Source organism: Microtus ochrogaster, unplaced genomic scaffold (assembly GCF_000317375.1).
Source record: "Microtus ochrogaster isolate Prairie Vole_2 unplaced genomic scaffold, MicOch1.0 UNK24, whole genome shotgun sequence".
Classification (NCBI taxonomy): Eukaryota; Metazoa; Chordata; class Mammalia; order Rodentia; family Cricetidae; genus Microtus; species Microtus ochrogaster.
The window spans coordinates 3136018-3156525 of NW_004949122.1; the positions used below are offsets into that span (position 1 = coordinate 3136018).

Here is a 20508-nt window from a genome sequence, read left to right on the forward strand (position 1 = left end):
AGGCTGGAACTAATGGGTCAGGCAGTGATTAAAAGAATACAGTTTCCGTGTAATTATTTCGGGGCATAAGCTAAGCTAGCCATGCGGGCGGCCGGGGACGCAGGGGGACGCAGCTTTGCCGCTCTTATTTCAACATAACAAAATTAAAGAAAATATTTAATTATCTAGTCTATCTTGGTAAGTTTAAAGTTTTATATCTAATTTACCTTTTTATCATAACTAAAAAACTATAATTTTAACTAGTCTTCAACTCCATCAAAGAACCAAGAAGGAAATAATATTACCTGAATAAGCAGGAAGTGAAAGCAAGTGCCTTCCCAAGATGCAAGAAATGACAGAAACAGCTGGCTGCCTGGACAGCCATCCAGGATTCCTCTATAACATTGGGACATCCATCTTTGGCCTACAGGCCTAGCATATCTGACAGACTTTCCTGTGAAACAGGGAATTTTGAAGAACCGTCCTACCTTGTCTTGGCAAAGCTCTGTTGTAGCATGAATTCTAATTGGTCTATTTAATAAAAAATTGAAGCCAGATAGGAGGGTAGAAACTTAAAGATCAGAGAAACAAGGTGCAAGCCACAGCCAGCTCTTACCTTGCTAACTCCTCAGCTGAAAAGAGCACTCGTGTCTCTTTCTGCCTTATATTCCTTTCTCCACCCAGCCATATCACTTCCTGTCTATCTGAACATATATTCAGACTGCTTTGGTAACTAGTGCTAGCTCTGCCCTCTGATCTTCAGGCAAGTTTTATTTGTTAGAACAGAAACAAATTATCACCACACTGGGCAATCGCCTTTCTTGTGTCCTGCTGGTTCTGTTTGGACAGTTAACTGCCAGCAATTGAGGCAAGGACAGTTTCTTTGCCCACATAACTAGCTTTTGCTATAAAGAGAACAAACTCCATAAGGAGTTTCTTTGATGCCCTTCGTCTTCTCCAGAGTATATTGTCACTGCCAGGAGCAGACATGTCTCATTGTCATGAGAAATATAAGTTATGGGAACATATTAAATGGCATATTCTGTAGGTCTTTGAAGTGTTTGAAGAATATCTATCTATTGGAAATATATCTCTGTATCTAGAAAATCTAAGTAACATGACTGTAAGTTTGACTATTACAGATGACTAACTGTATTTTTGTAAATTTGTATTTTTAATTATACCTTATATTTTTAATTGGGCTATATAAACCCAATACCTTTAAGAAAGAGTATACACACACACACACACAATATTGTTGGAGGAAGGGTCACTTGTTCTTCCCAACCAGCCAGCTGCTTAGCCCTGAAATAATCACACAGAAACTGTATTAATTAAAACACTGCTTGGCCCATTAGCTCTAGCTTCTTATTGGATAACTCTTACATCTTAATTTAACCCATTTCTAATAATCTGTATATCACCACGAGGTCATGGCCTACCAGCAAAGATTCACCATGTCTATCTCTGGCTGCTCTATGGCGTCTCTCTCACTCCACTCTTCTTTCTCCTAGTATTCAGTCCAGTCCTCCCGCCTATCTAAGCTCTGCCTTATCAGCGGGCCAAGGCAGTTTCTTTATTCATTAATGGTAATCATTGCACACAAAGGGGAATCCCACATCACCTCCCCTTTTCTGTTTAAATAATAAAAGAAGGTTTTAACTTTAACATAGTAAAATTACATATAACAAACAGGTATCAAGCAAGAATTATGGTTACAATATTTATATCTACTTTATCTTTTATCATAACTAAGAAAAACCATACCTATAAATCCTTCAACTCCATAAAAGACTCCAGAAAAATATATTACTTAAGTTAACAGGAAATGCATTGTAAGCAACTTCCAAAATTCTAGAATTGGCAGAGACATCTCACTGCCTGGACAGTCACCCAAAGTTCTTCTGTACCATTGGAGCATCCATCTTCAGCCTACAGGCCCATAGTATCCAGCCGACTTTTCCATGAAGCAGGAAATTTCAAAGATAGATTCACCTATGCTGGCAGTTTGTCACATTTTTCTGTGTTCTGTAGAATGTCTCCCAGACTCTTTCATGTAGCAGGAACCCTGAAGGACTATCTCACCTTTAGGCAAGTTCAGCAGTCATTTCTCTGTGGGTCCTACATGTCCAGTTAAGCAGTCCAGGCAAGAGCAGTTTCTTGCCCAAATGGCTAATCAACTCCATTAGGAGCCTCTTTGATGCCCATCTTCCTTTTGAAGTAATTGGTGCTGACAGGAGCAGACATGTCTCATTGTCATGAAAAGTCCTAACTTCTTAAAACATTTAAATGCCATATTCTCAAGGTCTCTGAAAGATTTGAAGAATACCTAACTGAAATATGTCTCTATATATCTAGAAAACATAACTAACATAACTACAGGCTTGGCTAATAGATGACTCTCTATTTACCTTTATTTTTAAATTATACATTACATTTTTAAATGAGTTACACAATCACAATACTTAATCAAGATCAGAAATACATATACATATAACAAAATTCACCTTAAATTTGTATCAATAAACCAAGATCCATACCAATGCAAATTATACATATCTATATCATATTCCCCCTTCAAATGTAAACAAATATTTATAGACAATATTTGGGAATATGGGCATAGTTATTTCCTCCCAACTGCTTCCTGCTATATTGGGCGAAGTAATTTTTTGAGGGCATTTTGCAGGTGTTCATGGCGACCTTTCAGTAGCTCTTGTTCCGTGAAACCACACCAGCCTGGAAACAGTGCACAGGTTCTCATCCTCTGTGGAAACAAAAGAAGAACCTCTTAGACCCAAATTTGAAAGTCATGATACCTTTATAATATACATACTGGTTTAGCTTAGCAGCCCATACAATGAAATGTCTCTCTGTACTTAGCTCATTCACAGTCAAAAATTCAAAGATAACATAATAATATACATACTTCAGACTCTTTGTGAATTTTCCATTTTTACATGGCTTATTTTTCTTTACTCTTTTTAATCTATGACTGTCTGTACTCTGTCTCTTTAAAGCTTTTTTAAAAAATGATTTACTTCTTTTGCAACTCTCTATATTCTTTTTTTTCTCTCTCCCAAGCTTACATACATTTATCCAACACTGTGATCCATTTAGAGTTCTTTTATGTCTGAATATGTCCTTATTGTGTTATCTGTAATTCTTTACTGTCCTGAAGACCTTTTAAAATGATAAGCATCTGGGCTGGAGAGATGGCTCAGTGCTTAAGAGCATTGCCTGCTCTTCCAAAGGTCCTGAGTTCAATTCCCAGCAACCACATGGTGTCTCACAACCATCTGCAATGAGGTCTGGTGTCCTTTTCTGGCCTGTAGGCATACATGTAGACAGAATATTGTATACATAATAAATAAATAAAAATATTTTAAATAAAATAAAATGATAAGCATCTTGGTTGCAGCTGCTCTGGATGCTGGCTCCACCTCTCTCCACTTTTGAAATGGTGGAAGTACCATTACTGCCAGCTCTGGTAGGAGCCACACTCAGCACTTTAATTCTGAGAGTGAGCGTGTAGCACATAAACTCTTTTTATCTGAAGAATAGCTGAATCTACCCTGCAGCACACTGTGCAGCCTGGAAATATCTCTGTGTATGGTGGTGGGAATCCACTATGCTCTCCTGCCTGTGCAAACCTAGTAGATCTGATTCTACTGCCTGCCCAGACAGGGAGCACCAAGCCACAGGGATGGTCTCAATTACTTTTCTCCCAACCCCAAGTGGGCACACAAACACCCGGGCCCACAAGTCCCATTCATATGCTCCCTTAGCCAGAGTTCGTGCTGGCAGCATGGCCCAGGAAGCTGCATGGCTTTTTTCCTGCTGCAGCTGAATCAGGAAAGGAACCATGCCTCTGCCTGGTTCTAGCAAACAGAGCCCAGCCAAGAAAATGCTGCTACCAAACCATGCTTAACTCTGTTCTTTTGTGTCCAGGATTCCCCTTCAAGCCCTCCTAGGTTCTATGTGGATTTTAGCTAGCCACATTGGCACTAATCTGTTGACAAAGTTAACCTTAAATTTATATCAGTAAACTAAAATCCATACCAATGTAAAAGATTTTGAGATTAACAGTTGGGTTTTTTTTGGATTAAAGTAGATTCAGTAACCTTTTTTCCATTGTAATAATCTACCTTTTTTATCATTTCTATATGATATCCCCATTTCTTCTTTAGAAAGAGACTGACTATGACTGATAACAGTTTATAACTAAAACCCCCTTAAGTGAAAAATTTGGGCATAATTCTCTAGACTACTTCCTGTTGGTTAGGGCTGCTAGTAATCTTATGGGACCCTGAGAAATTTTAGAATTATGGTCAAGTCCTAACTGGGGTATTTTGTGTGGCTGATCCATCTCTACCAGCAGCTTCGAAGCTATTGTGAATGTCTATTGCAAGGAGAGAGGGCCTACTTGTTGTCCCAGCTGCCCAGCTAGCTTACACCTAAAATAATCACCTAGAAACTGTATTAATTAAAACACTGCTTGGCCCAATAGCTCTAACTTCTTATTGGCTCTTACATCTCAGTTTAACCCATTTCTATTAATCTGTATATCGCCACATGGCAGTAGCTTACAGGGTAAAATTCCCAGCGTCTGTCTCCAGCATATCCATGGCATCTCTCTCCTACTCCGCCTTTCTTCCTCACAGCATTCAGTTCTGTCTTCTCTGCCTATCTAAGTTCTGCCCTATCAACTCGGCCAAGACAGTTTCTTTATTCATTAACCAATGAAAGCAACATACAAAGATCTCCTACACCAGATATCAGAACACTTGGGCTATCATTCCCTTGAATGAATCCACAGCCTTTTATTTTCTATGGAAATAAAAGCAGAACCTCTTTTCCAAAGTAACATATCTTTTGACTTCCACTTTGAAGTCAAGACACTTTCAAAATATACAGGTTGCTTTAATTCAGCAGCATCTATAATCAAATGTTTCCTAGCAGTTATTATTCCTTTCTCAACAGTAAAAAAACTTTAAAGACAACACAATACCTTACAGTCTCCAGACTCTCTTTGTATTTTCTATCCTTACATGGCTTCTTTCTTTTATATTACTTTACTCCCCTCTTAAGGACATTTTTTTATTATTTTAAAACTGTATTTTTTAAATCTAATACTATATATACTTTTTCTCTTCTGTCTCAAGCCTATGCATCTTTTCAAATACATTATGCCCCTTTAGAGGCTCTTTTTGTCTGAATCTGTCCTTATTGTGTCCCCGTAACCTTTTCTGTCTGCATTAGCAAAAAAAAAAAAAAAAATACTACCGTGTAACTTTAATCATATGTGTTGGTGGCTGGATCCTCCCCCTTGGTTCCCTAAGAGGCTAATCTCATATTAGAGGTACGGTACATGTACTGCCAGCTCTGGAAGCCATGTTTACTACCCCAACTCTGGGAAGTTTCTGGGTCAATCTGCCCAGAATAAGTAGCATGTCACCTGCTGCTCATAAACACCATATAAGTGTTTAATAGTAAGGCCTCTCAAAAGAACTGCCTGTTTTTGCTTCTAGCACTGAGACAGGACGCAACTCTTAAAGGAGCTGCACCTTTGCTCACTACCAGCAAATAGAGCCCACCTGAGAAAATTTAGCTACCAAGAAGCCATGCTTGACTCTATTCTTGTGTGTCTAGAATCCCATTTTAAGCTTTTGTCAGGTTTTACATGGAAATTCTGGCCCCACGTTGGAATGCCATATGTAGTTGGACATTTCTCTCCCTCCTACCTGTTCCCAAATAACAACATAGAGGCTTAATATTACTTATAAACTCTTGGCCTACTGGCTGACTCTTACACTTATATTAACCCATATTTCTTATCTATGCTTCACCGCGTGGCTCATGGCTTATTACCTCAAGTTTTTATACATTCTGCTTCCTCAGCAGTTGGCTGGCCTCTCCTCTAGACTCTGTCCTTTTCCTCTCTGTATTTTGAGTTTGGCTTTCCTGCCTGACTTTATTCTGCCTTGCTATAGGCCAAGGCAGCTTCTTTATTAGCCAAAAAGAAGAATACATATTCACAGTGTGCAGAACGTTATCACACAGCAATTATTACTAGAGAGACCTGGGCAGAGGAATTCACAGGCACTCCATGTACTATTTTTTTCAACTCCTATATGTCCAAAATATTTCACAATTTAAAAAAAAAATTAAATACAATTCAGTTCTTTTGTTACCTTTTGGAGACCAGTCTCAACAAAAATACCTCTTGCCAGGGTAGAGGCATGGGGATTTAGGAAATATTAGTAAAGAATATGAAGACACGAATGAAAATAATAAAACAGAGAAACATATAGAATAGTATTGGGATGGAGTTTCAGTGAGGAATTCAGCCATGTTTAATTTCCAATTTTTTAAAATACCCCTGGCCTCAAGAGGTAGGAGTAAGACAAAAAAAAAAAAAAACTGCATTAGCACGGGTACAAGGAACTGAACAGACCTGTTGAAGGTCACTAGCTACACCCATAGTTAAACCTCGAATTGCTAGAACAAAACAAGTTAGGCTCTCACCCTAGGCCAAAACATTCTGTAAGCAAACCACTCCCTGAGTGGAATCCAGTGTTATCTCCTTAAGGGAACTGGAACTTAGTTGGATCTGTAGACTTTTGTTTGAGGTAGAAACATATCTACTTCTCTATTCCTGAAATACAAGGTCTGGGTATTAGCCACACCTGTTGACAATAACCTTAAGAGAGCAGAAGTCTCTGTTCTAAATCTAGGTGGGAACTTTGTTTGAGGTAGAAATACAATAATCTTGAAGGACTAGAGGTAAGTTCCAACTCTCTGACCTATGGTCATATGGAAATAGGCTCACATTTTTAAGCCTCTACAGTTTACCCTAACCACATTTGAAGTATCTCCATGTGGCAAACTATAGGCATATCAGATAGTGTTAACTATTTCTATCAACTTGTTAAGTTTTATTGAATAGCATATGTTTTTTATTTATTTCAAATTCTAGTATAACATAAATTCCTCCATGCTGCTTTATTAACCAGTTGTTTCAGGCCTAAGGAAAATATTTTGTCTATTTCCTGAAATTTCTCAAAAAAAAAACTTGGGTGTTTTTGTTGTTGTTATTGTTAGTTTAACAACTAATCTGACATGTGTTTTAATAAATATTAGGCATTTAAACTTTCTAGTACTCATTTTTTTCTTTTATTTATTTGTTTATTTATTTATTTATTTATTTATTTATTAAAGATTTCTGTCTCTTCCCCGCCACCACCTCCCATTTCCCTCCCCCTCCCCAATCAAGTCCCCCTTCCTCATCAGCCCGAAGAGCAATCAGGGTTCCCTGACCTGTGGGAAGTCCAAAGACCGCCCACCTCCATCCAGGTCTAGTAAGGAGAGCATCCAAACTGCCTAGGCTCCCACAAAGCCAGTACGTGCAGAAGGATCAGAAACCCACTGCCATTGTTCTTGAGTTCTCAGCAGTCCTCATTGCCCGCTATGTTCAGCGAGTCCAGTTTTATCCCATGCTTTTTCAGATCCAGGCCAGCTGGCCTTGGTGAGTTCCTGATAGAACATCCCCATTGTCTCAGTGTGTGGGTGTACCCCTCGCGGTCCTGAGTTCCTTGCTCGTGCTCTCTCTTCCTTATTTGGACCTTGAGATTTCTGTCCGGTGCTCCAATGTGGGTCTCTGTCTCTGTCTCCTTTCATCATTTTTATTTTTATTAATACAGATTCATTAATTTTATTAGAAAATAGTCCTGATATATCCCATATAGTTATGCTATGGCTTCTCAGCATTATTAATTTACTTCCCCTTGTACCCTTATTCAACATTTTTTAAAAGTCATAGATTTATAGCTGGGTTATTTACTTTGAGTAGGACAACTGTATGAGTTTGAGGCTAACTTGGGCTACATAGTACCAGGCCAGTCAGGGCTATATAGCAAGACCCTGTCTCAGTGCCCCTCAAAAAAATTTTAGGTTTCTAAAAAGGTATATCCATTCTTAATGCTTGACATTATTTCTTTTTTAATTTTGTTTTTATTTATGTGCATTGTGTGTCTGTGTAAGTATATGCCATGTGTGTACAGGTGCCCTCAAAGGCCAATAGATGGCATCATATTCCCTGGAACTGGAGACAGCTCACAGCTGTCTGATGTGGTTGCAGGGAACTGAACTCAGGCTCTCTGGAAGGACAGCAAGTGCTCTTAACAATTGAGTCATCTATCTTAGCCCAACTTGATGCTATTTCTATGCTCTGTGTTTGGGTTGTTTGGGTTGTATGTTTTTTGAAAGCGTTATCCCTTCCATTGCTGTGTTTAACTTTTGTTCCATGATACTTTTATGGTTGGGCTACTTTGTAGTTTTCCCTAGTTATGGGACACCTGTTACCTCTGTTAGTGTGAAGCTTCTTTCTATACCAGCTCCATCCCATCTGAATACATCTAGTTTTATATACGCCACTAGGAATGGCGAAGACAAACAGGCTGAGGATGAGGTAATGGTTGTTCAAACTCCATTCACGTAGCAACTAAATTAAAACAGAGGGGCAGGGTATGTTGGCAAACTCCTATAATCCCAGCACTTGAGAACGGAGGTCGGAGAATTGTTGCAAGTTGGAAAGTAGCCAGGGCTACGTAGTGAGACTCATTCAGATCCATCAGAAGAAAACCTTGAAGAAAAAGGTGATAGACTTTTAAAATTAACGTTTATATCTTCCAGGTGGAAATCCAAAAGTTATGATGAAAGCAGTGTTTCTTCCAAATCATAAATTTGCTATATTTGTATTCAAATCATAGAAAAATTTATCTTGAAATTGACAGTTCAGCAGTTTATCTAGAATAAAATTAAAGAATATTTAGAAGATAAAGAATCAGAAATTAGGGATGTGAGTTGTATCTCCACTTTAATATTAATTATAATGTTATAGTACTGGTACAAAAACAGTGACCTTATATCCAAAGAACCAGCAGTTAATACTGTAACCACTATGAAATTTCAAAGCAGGAAAAATTTCTTTGATGACATGGTAATAAATGTCTGTAATCCCAGCACCCAGGAGGCAAAGACTGGGGAGTTTGAGGCCTGCATATACTACATAGTAAGTAAGACCCTGTCTCAGAACAATTATTCTTTTACATCATTTCTGTAGTCAGTAAGTTTCTAATACCTAAGTAAGTAAAGGGTAATAATAGATAGCTTGCCCAAAATAAATGAATAAGTACAATAATTGTATAGGATTAAAGAAATAAAATATGAACACATTTTTGTTTTTAAATGGGTAAAGATTTTTATTATTGAAATTCTGATAGTACTGGACATAATAGAACATGCCTTTAATGTCAACACTAAGAAGGCAGAGCAGGTATATTTCTGTGAGTCAGTACCAGCCTGGTCTACATATCATGTTCCATGTTAGCCATGGCTACATAGTGACACCCTGTCTTAAAACAAACAATCACCAATGATCCAGTGAATTTATATTCTCCTTCACTGCTATATTAATCTTTCCTATCATTGCCTTAATGCACTGTTCTTGATTCATCCATATTACACATTCTGTGGTTCAGCAAATCATGTTGGCTATACCTTTGAAATAGATACATCTAAACATCTGTTGCACTGTTACTATCTTGGTCCTAGATTCCCAGCATTCCTGCCTGGCCACTTGTGATCCTGTTTATTTTTGTTTCTTTCCTTGTCTTCTATGTGCCTGAAAACAACATCTAAAATCATCAGTTTAAAATGTAACTCTCATTGCGTCATTTCTCCATTCACTATTTATCAGTTGTGCCCTGTGCTCTCAGAGTTAAACAGTTCCATTAGAGAGAGCTGTAGGTCATGCATGATTAGGCTCCACCGGTCCTTTCAGACCTTACCTCATACTATTCTTACTTTCTCTTCTTGGGCCACATTAATCTCCGTATTCTTGTAGTAAATCAAATATGATCCCACCTCAGGACCTTTGCACTTAAGATTTAACTGCCATATGATTTACCTGGTAATACCTTTTTGGCCTGCTCCCTCCCCTTTTATAGGTCTTTGTTCAGATGTCAATAAGGTTGCCTCTGGTTTCTTTTTTAAAACACCTTTATATTTCTTCTGAATCCTTATCCTGCTTGATTTTCCCCCATAATGCATATCTAATGAATTATATGTTTATTTACATGTTACTCTTTTTCCAACTAGATTTTTCACCTCAGTAAGGGCACGGCCATTATGTCATTCACTACTGTAACCCCCAGCACTTAGATTAGAAACAGCCAAGGACATAATAGGCGTTTTATATTTTGTGATTAAATGGTATTGGCAGAACATTTTTGGAAAGCTACTTCTATAGATTTTTTTCCAAGCTGTTTTTTAAGTAAGAATAATTAAGGAAATCTTATGCACATGGTAAAAAGAGAAAAGGAAATGCACATGAAGCAGGGTCTGAGAATACCGAACCAAGAGCAGTAATAAAGATTGCTTTTCTGTATGTTAGAACAGAGAAGATTATAGGAGAATAATTACAAACTGTAGAGGAACTTATAAAATTAGGAGTAGGTCCCAAGTGTTGACAGTCTTTGAAAAGAAACTAGGTTGATACAAGCAGAGAGTTGGTGCAGGAGAGCAGTAGAAAATATGGGGATAGGTGGCTTAGAAACATTTCAAGGGGCTTGAACATGTCAAGGGCTTGAAAGTGGATCAAAAGACTAGTCTTGATCTATGAAGAGAACAATAGTGTTCATTCTTGAGCCATGAGGTTGAGACAACTGTCTGTATATGAGCTTGTTACTGCCATATAAAAAAGCAAGAAGGGTAATATAGGAATTATCAGCTAGGCATATGCAAGAAGGCAGACTTGAGGTACTACTTCTAGTACTGAGTATGGAATGTGAGAAAGCAAAGTCCTATATTAATATCAATAGCAAGTTCTGTGATGGAGTGTAGAGATCATTGATTTATTGCATGTGTTTAATTATTTTCTCCTTTTATTCTAGGTTTCTCATCATTCACAGAAAAATGGATCACTTAAGACTTTGGGATACTCAGTTATCACAGTACTCTTGTACCACCAACTAAGATTTATATAACAGTTTATGGCAATAAATTTTCATAATATAGAACCACTGAAGAATTGAAAGAAGATATTCCTTCATAAAATAATACTATAGTATCAAGTTACTAAATAAAACTAAAATGTATAATATTTAAATTATTAGACTTGCTAATATAAGCATACATGTGCAGCAGCTACTGTATACTGATAGTTACCAAACCTCAAATTTAAAGATTTCCCTTCATGGAAAAGTTGGTATATTTTGCAAGACGCCACTGAACATTATCATTAGATTTTTTCAGCAAAGTATTATTTCAGGAATAATTTCTTAAAACAGAGTGTATGAAGTTCCACATCCTACCACTAAGTGAATTTGATATTATGGCAGCAACTTACAGACTTGTAGTTAGCACCGTGAACCATTACAGCAGTGTGCTGATAGACCGGCGTTTTGAGCGAGCCATACATTATTGCACTGGAACCTGCCACACCTTCACACATGGCGTAGACTGCATTGTGGTGCATCATAGTGTTTGTGCAGACCTCTTGCATATCCCTGTGTCTCAGTTCAAAGATGTGGATCTGAACTCTGTGTTTTTGCCCCATGACAATGGGCTTTCCTCAGCTGAAGACTATCATCATCAGGCCCTCACAGGCATACCCAGGGCCAAGAGAGCATCTACGTTTCAGAATACCTGTAACTTAAAGGACATTGCTGGAGAAGCAATCAGCTTTGCCAGTGGGAAAATAAAAGAGTTTTCTCTTGAAAGACTCAGAAACTCAAACCATGCAGCTTATAAAAAAGGAAGGAAAGTTAAATCTGACTCATTTAATAGGAGGTCAGTTGATTTTGACTTACTCTGTGGCCATTATAATAATGATGGTACCTCTCCATCCTTTGGCTTACTCCGGAGTTCCTCAGTTGAGGAAAAATCTTTATCTCAAAGAAATTCATTTGATACAAACCTGACTTCCATGCTTCTTCAGAACTTTTCTGAAGAAGACCTAGTTACTCAGATTTTGGAAAAACATAAAATAGATCATTTTTCTTCTGGGACAGACATAAAAATGTGCTTGGACATCTTACTGAAATGCTCTGAAGATTTGAAAAAATGTACAGACATCATAAAACAATGTATAAAGAAAAAGTCGGGAAATAGTATCAATGAAGGAAGTAGCAATGATGCAATTTCTAACTCTGAAACTGTCTATATGAATGTAATGACAAGGCTAGCATGCTACCTAAGAAAGTTACCATTCGAATTTATGCAGTCTGGCAATAATGAAGCTGTAGATTTAACGGAACTTGTCAGCAGTATATCTAACTTACAATTGACTCCATTCTCCCCAATATATGGGACTGAACAGCCCCCTAAATATGAGGATGTTGTCCACCTCTCAGCCCTTGACTCCAGACAGTTTCACCCTGTTGAATTGCAAGATAACAAGCATAATTTTAAACAAACAGACATTGAAAAGGCCACTCCAAACAACACAAATTCCTTGTGTAGCTTGGAAGTAAACACTTCTGGAACTCTAAAACCTGTGCAACTTCAATCATCATCATTAACCATGAATCCTTTAGAGAATGTCTCTTCTAGTAATTTAATGGAAACTCTTTATATTGAAGAAGAATCAGATGGAAAGAAGTCATTATTAGGAAAAGAACAGAAAACAGAGAATGGACAAGGTCAGAATCTGCTAAAGGTAAATGAACATAAAGAATTTTCAGACCATGATACTCATCTTAAGAAACATCCTACTTCAGTGCAAAATGAAATTGGTAAGGTATTTGAAAAGCCAATGATGGTTCATCCACCTAAAGAAGAATCTAAATTAGAAGTTCCTACCATAGAACTAAAAGACCAGAGACACTTTATGAACCCTAATAGTCAAGAAGAGATAGACAAACTGTTAATGGATTTGGAATCATTTTCACAGAAGATGGAAACCTCTCTTGGAGAACCACTTGCCAAGGGTGAAAGCATTAGTTCATTAAATAGTCATAGTCGTTCAACAGGTCAGATCCATAAAGATCTTGAGTCTAAACCTATAGACTCTTCACCTGCAGAAAAGGTCTCACCTTCCTGTCTAACAAGGATTATTGAAAACAATGGACACAAAATTGAGGAAGAAGACCGAGCCCTCTTACTTCGAATTCTGGAAAGCATTGAAGACTTCGCTCAAGAACTAGTTGATTGCAAGTCAGGCAGAGGGAGCCTATCACAAGAAAAGGAAATGATGCAGATTCTACAGGAAACCTTGACAACTTCCTCCCAGGCCAGTCCACCAGTCTGTAGGAGCTCTGTTGGTGAGAAAACCAAAGATAATGCTTCAGTTGTTCTGATTCAGCAGACACCAGAGGTGATCAAGGTAAGATCCAAAAGTCATGAGTCCTTAGAATTCTCCAAATGCACGTTTTGTTTGTAAAATGTATAAACAGAAACTAATTTTGTTAGCCATTTCAAGTTCTATGCTAGGATGATCTCAGTTCAGTCAAAAAGAAGCAAAGGATTTGAATTAAGCAGATTGTTTTCATCTGTCCTGTCCATGCACTTCACCTTCCTTCTAGATTCTGTGACTAAAAGAAAGTCACTTAGCCTTAGTATCTATCCATATATATAAAGAATTAATACGCTCATGTAAAACATGAGCAGTGAAATATGACACTTATACAGAGTAGATAATTTAATATTAATCCTCATCTTTCCCAGGTAAGCAAGAAACCAGTTCTTCACATATGTGCATTTTTCTGTAAGGAGCAAAATAGGGTACAAAAGGCAAGAGAGCATGATTTTGTTTTTCTTTGGTTTGGTTTGGTTTGGTTTGGTTTTCTAGACAGGGTTTCTCTGTGTAGCCCTGGCTGTCCTGGAACTCTCTCTAAACCAGGCTGGCCTCAAACTTACAGAGATTCGCCTGCCTCTGCCTCCCAAGTGCTAGGATAAAGATGTGTGCCTTCACTGCCCAGCTAGAGTCTGATTCTTAAAGAGCTGAATATCTAGCTGATGAGACAAAACTAATGTTTCTGAACAGTATTTAAGCATGCAAACAAAATACTGTCCATGCAGCAGGCCTTTGAAGAAAGCATGTGTGTGTAAGACTTGTTTTGCTGTGCAAGTAAGAAAAATTAAGAATCTCTAATCAAAGAGGTGTTGTCCAAAGGTTTTTCACTTTTCCCCTACTTACTATACTGATTGTGAATACTAGGAGGAAGACAGTAACCTAACCATTTAAATAGATGCATTTGTCAGTGAAGCAGGATTACTCTTTCTCAGAATGTCCAGGGGTTAGTAAGGGACACTTTGTCACCCATTTAAGGATTCTGTTTGATGAAGCCTTCATGTTCTTGATGAATGATGTCCTATTGCACAACCTAGAATATGCAGAATATGCAGCCTCTGAGTTCATTAAGAAGAAAAAAAGAATGGTGTTCTTATCTGTCTGTCCCAAATATGACAGACTTCAATTTGACTCATAAACTACTGCTACTGACCAAAAGGTCATGACAGTAAAAAAGCACATCAGTTGTTTGCTAAACTGATATCTACCATTCAGTTTATAAATATCAGCGTGTATTCGTTCACAGGTATAAAGCTAAATCAATAAAAATAAGTTATAAAATGCATGAGTTATTTTGAAATGCACAGAATCATACTAAAAATAGGAAGTGCAGGGATACAACAAATACAATGTTCAGAAAAATAGCTTTGGAGAAGGGGGAAATGTCCAGCCAGGGAAAATGGGCAGAAGGCCTCAGTAGTTTCCATAATGTCATCTTTCTGCTCTGGGTGATAAACATCTAGTAAGTAGTTTCTCAAGTTATTGATGCCATTTGTATATTCCTAAACATTAGGCAATTTTTAAAAGTTGAATTTTAGGGTAGCACTTATATGGCTAAATCAAAAAATAAAGGCATAGTGACTCAACCCTTTAATCCCAGCACTTGGGAGGCAGAGTCTGGTGAAGTCTGTGAGTTCAGGACCAGCCTGATCTACATAATGAGTTCCAGAGATACATAGTGAGACCCTGTCCTGAAATGAATAAATAAGTAAATAAATAAATAAATAGTTTAAGATTAGCCTCGTTAAAATTTTTATTTGAGGGCAAGAGACCTCAAATAAAAGAAACGGGTCAGAGAGTCAAGGTACTTTCCATGCAAGGCTTAGTTCAATCCCTGGGACCCAGGGGAAGAAGAGAACTAACTCCACAAGTTGTCCTCTGACACCTACACACACGTGCCCACACGGACACATCATGCACACACATACACAATAATAATATATATTTTTAAAGTATTAATTTTTCTTTTGTTTCTGAGACAAGGTCTCATTATTTAGCCTTGGCTGACTCACTATGTAAACCGTGCTGGCCTTGAACTCATAGATTCTACAAGCCTAAGACTCCTGAGTGCTGGGATTACAGATCACACCCAGCAAGATTTTAATTTTTTTTTTTTAAATATTTATTTATTTAGTATACAATGTTCTGTCTGTATGCCTACAGGCCAGAAGAGGGTGCCAGATCTCATTACAGATGGTTGTGAGCCACCATGCGGTTGCTGGGAATTGAACTCAGGACCTTTGGAAGAACAGGCAGTGCTCTTAACCACTGAGCCATCTCTCCAGCCCCAAGATTTTAATTTTAAATGTAAATGTATGTACACATGAGTACAGTGCCTGCAGAAGCCAGAAGAGACTGTTGGCTCCCTTGGAGTTAAAGTTAGAGGCAGTTGTAAGCTGCCCAGTGTCAATGCTGGGCACCAAACGAGTCCTTTGGGACAGTGTATGCATTCTTAATTACTGAGCCATCTATCCATCCCAATATATAATTTTTAAAACTTCATTTGTTCTGGGCATTGTAGTTCAATTCCATAGTCTCAGAACTAAGGAGATAGAAGCAGGAGAACCTTGAGTTCAAGGCCAATGTGAAACATAGTAAGTTGAAGACTAACCTGAACTACCTAAAAGACCCTGTTTCAAGAAGGCAAGGGTTCTGGATATAGCTCAGTAATAGAGAACACTTGCCGATCATGGAATTCCCAACAGCAGTGGGGCATGGGGTAGATTATTTGACAGAACAAAAAAGGTGAATTGTGATCAGGTGAATAATTTCTACCTGGTACACATTTATGGCCCTTATTCTGTGCACATTTTTAGTTGCCAGAAACATTAAATTTTAAAGTTTAATAGTACATACTCAGTTATTAGATGATGGTTTTTCTCAGGTGTTCACTGAGTATGGAAACTCTGAATCTCATTTATTGATTTACAAATATCGATAATGTTAATTTTAGAGAAAAAGTCCAACTCAAAGTCCCAAGGGACCTGGTCTGTCTACTGTTTGCAGAATACAGTCTAAGAGATAACAATGGTGAAGGTTGACAAGAAGTTTTATAAAAGTCCTGTGGCCATACCAGGAAAAAAGAGGGCAGTGACCTAAGACCTGTCTTCAGCGAGTTGACAGAGCTTTTACATTTCTAGAAAAGGGAACAGAGGCAAAGGTTAAAGGCTCTGTATAGCTGAGCAAATAAAGCAGTCTTGGGAAATCCCTGGTCAGATTGATCATTATCTCTAGGTGGTAACCTTTGCTTTTTAGTCCAGAGAAAGTTGCTGTTGTTTGTGGGGGTAGTTCCAGTTCTTCTCATAGGATATTTATCTATCAGATCATTTCCTCCTGGCATACAAGGTGATTGCAGGGAAGAAAAGCAAGGTAGAATTAGTTCTTTTGTATTTAGAGCAAAGACTGGAGATGTCCAGATACTACATCCAGTCTTAGTTACTCTTATTGGGTGTATTGGGGGTAGGAGAGGATTAGCAGATTTAGACAGATATTCTTTAAATGGCTTACACATCTTTGTGCAGAGATGAGCAAGAATTTGACCCAACGGACTGGGAAGGAACAAGCATAGGACCAAACTAGTCCCTCTAAATGTGGTTGACAGTTGCATGGCTGGGGCAGACTGAGGGGCCACTGGCAGTGGCACCAGGATTTTTCCCTCCTGCATGTACTGGCTTTTTGGGATCCTATTCTCTTTGGATGTATACCTTACTTGGGAGGGCCTTGGACCTTCCACAAGGCAATGTGCCTTACCCTCTCTGAGGATTGGATGGGGGTGGGGTGGGAGGGTGTGTAGAGGAGATAGGAGGAGGGGAGGGAGTGGAAACTTGGATTGGTTTTTTTTTTAAATATAATAAATTTAAAAAATTGACCCAAATTTTAGGGTAGCAAAAGAAATAGGTGCAAAATAACACCAAGTTGTTTTTTTTTAATCATCTTTCTTTGTGCCATTCACTCCCAAATGAAGAGTCATTGACTTTAGCAAGTACAGCCTCTAAGCCCCTATTATAATCTCTTTAGTTAAATTCGGTCATCACTGGGAGAGAAACTTAATAAATTAATTATAAAAGTTAAAAAATACATCTTCATATTCAAGACAATACTGATATGCTTAACATGTTATAAAGGATAAAATATATCTGTGTAGTAACCTCAGAATGCTAATGATATACTAAGAGCTACAGTTATTGTAAGCTAAGCCTGCTAAGACATTTGGATATATTTTCTCAATAATCTACCTACTGAGTGGAAAATGCCCACCTTTTCTGATGACCTATTATAATTTCTCACAACCATTATAACCAGAAACATTTACTGTGTTACCACATTTTGAATGTTTATTAAGCTCCCATCCTGTATTATTTCCTATGGAAAAAAAGCAGACAGTTAGGGAATGGATCCCTGATAATACTCTCAATCTTGTCAGTAGCTCCCTGGTGACATTCTCAATCTCACTCAGCAGCTAACAATTCCACACCAAGCATTGAATGAGTTTCCTAGGGTTTTGTTTACAAATGTGAACTGAAATCAGAATGTGATTTAAAATATAATCTCCCAACATTCTTTTAAATAAGTTCCTATATCAAAAATAGAATAAAATTTGATGATATTTCTACTTGTTAAAAGTTGAAAATATTAATGAAAGTTAATTTAAAGAGACAAATAATATGAGATGTTTTATATAGGAAGATTGCTCTGTGCAAGAGGCCATATCCTCTTGCTTTAGTGATTTGTCCTTTCTTTTTTTTTCTTTTTTATTGATTTTATTGAGCTGTACATTTTTCTCTGCTCCCCTCCCCTCCTCTCATCTCCCCTTCAGCCCAATTTACTCAGGAGATCTTGTCTTTTTCTACTTCCTATGTAGATTAAATCTATGTATGTCTCTCTTAGTGTCCTCATTGTTTTCAAGGTTCTCTGCGATTATGATTTCTAGGCTGATTTTCTTTATGTTTAAAAACTACTTATGAGTGAATATATATGAGAATTTTCTTTCTGGGTCAGAGTTACTTCACTCAATATGATGTTTTTAGCTCCATCCATTTGCCTGCAAATTTCAAGGTATCATTATTATTATTATTATCATCAGCATCATTATTATTTGCTGTATAGTACTCCATTGTATAAATTACCACATTTTCTTTATGCATTCTTCAGCCGTGGGGCATTTAGGTTGTTTTCAGTTTCTGGCTATGACAAACAAAGCTGCTATGAACATAGTTGAGCACATGTCCTTGTGGCACAATTGAGCATCCTTTGGATATATACCCAAAAGTGGTATTACTGGGTCTTGAGGAAAGTAGTTTCCTAATTTTCTGAGAAATCACCACACTGACATCCAAAGGAGCTGTACCAACTTGAATTCCCACAAGGAATTCAGGAGTGTTCTCTTTAACCCACAACCTCTCCAGCATATGTTGTCATGAGTGTTTTTGATCTTGGCAATTCTTTTTTTTTAAATATTTTATTTATTTATTATATATACAATATTCTGTTTGTATGCCTGCAGGCCAGAAGAGGGCACCAGACCTCATTACAGATGGCTGTGAGCCACCATGTGGTTGCTGGGAATTGAACTCAGGACCTTTGGAAGAGCAGGCAATGCTCTTAACCTCTGAGCCATCTCTCCAGCAGTTGATCTTGGCAATTCTTATAGGTGTAATATGGAATCTCAGAGTTGTTTTGATTTGCATTTCTCTCTGATGACTAAAGATGTTGAACATTTCCTTAAGAGTCTTTCAACCATTTTAGATTCCCCTATGAATTGTTTTAAGACAAGAATTGACTTCCTTTTTCTATGAAAAATGTCAGATAGTAAATGATTTAGGCTTTGTATGTCGTAGAATTAGTGTTATCTTTTTCTTTGTGTGTGTGTGTGTTTAAACCTTTAAAAATGTTAAACTAGGGTCTAGGGAGATGGTTCAGTTGGTAAGAGTGTTTTCTGTGCAAGCATGAGGACCTCAATTCAAATCTCTAGCAGCTGCCTAAAAAATCTGGCATGACAGTATATGTCTATAATCACAGTGTTGTGGAGCAGAGACTAGCACTAACCTGCCAGCCTCGTCAAAATGGTAGACTTAAGGTCTGTGAGGCACCCTGTCTCACGAGAATAAAGAGGGAGAGCAATAGAGTAAGACACTTGTCATCCTCCTGTGGCCTCTACATATGCTCACATGGAAACATGCCTCTGCATCCATGTGTACACCCAAGCAAACAGCGTGTGTGTGTGTGTGTGTGTGTGTGTGTGTGTGTATATACACACACACATATAATACATATCACACACAGAAAATGTTAGACAAGTCTTAGACGCTTAAAAAAGCAGGCATTAAACCAGATTAGCCCATGGACCATAGTTTGCCAGCTCTTGTTTTCAGCAAATAGAAAAGTGACTTAGGTTTGTCCATTATCAGTTTTTACAGTATGTGTTTCAGATTTTTACATTAGTGGTTTTGGTTTGTAATAGGTTTTTCTGCCCACTTTTCCCCAAGAATAAGTTTCTCAACCACCACAGTAAGCCAGATCAAGCCAAACTGGAAAAATATAACAAAAGGTTTATTTGAGCAAAGCAACTTCCAGACAAGTTCTCCAGTCCCAGAGCTCAAGGCTGGAGAAGCTGTGCCCACAAATGAAAGCAAGGAAACTTTATAGGTTATAGGCGAGGGATGATGATTGCCACAAGCTGGGTTTGTGCCCAAGTATGGTCAAAAACTGAGTGCTTTAGGCAGGGACTTAGGCATAGACAGCTTCAGGAGAGGAAGTCATAGTAGGCACCAAGAATGGCTTTTTTGGCACCTTTTCTTTGGAGACTCTGCATGAGCAGTGTTTGGAGAGAAGCAGGAATGGGGCAGTCTGGAGGTTCCAACTGAACAGTTTGGTTTGCTTTGGCTATTCATTTTTGTTATTGTTTGTTCACTTTAAGACATAATCCGTCTTAAATGCTTTCTGTTGCCCACAGAGGCCTTGAACTTGCAGTCCCCTTTCACTGCTTCCCAGATAGTGGCAACTAGAGGTCTGTTGTGAGGCTTGGCTGCTTTAGTGCTTTCATTAGCATCTTGATCTTTCAGAAATTATTTTAGAGACAGTGAAACCTGGTGTGGGAGGTCCTTCTGTCTATGTGTTGCATTTATTGGTTAATGAATAAAGAACTGGCTTGGCCTATAGCATGGGAGGAGGAAGGT

The 20508-nt window shown here is 38.0% G+C and overlaps 1 protein-coding gene across 1 annotated transcript in view; it reads left to right on the forward strand.

Moving 5' to 3' along the window:
• Ppp2r3a (protein phosphatase 2 regulatory subunit B''alpha) overlaps positions 1–20508 on the forward strand; it is a 154088-nt gene that overhangs the window by 38678 nt on the left and 94902 nt on the right. The window contains exon 2 of the mRNA XM_005367796.3: positions 10935–13366. Within this exon, the coding sequence (XP_005367853.1) occupies positions 11336–13366 (2031 nt within the window). The 5' untranslated portion in view covers positions 10935–11335. The remainder of the gene's footprint in view (positions 1–10934; positions 13367–20508) is intronic.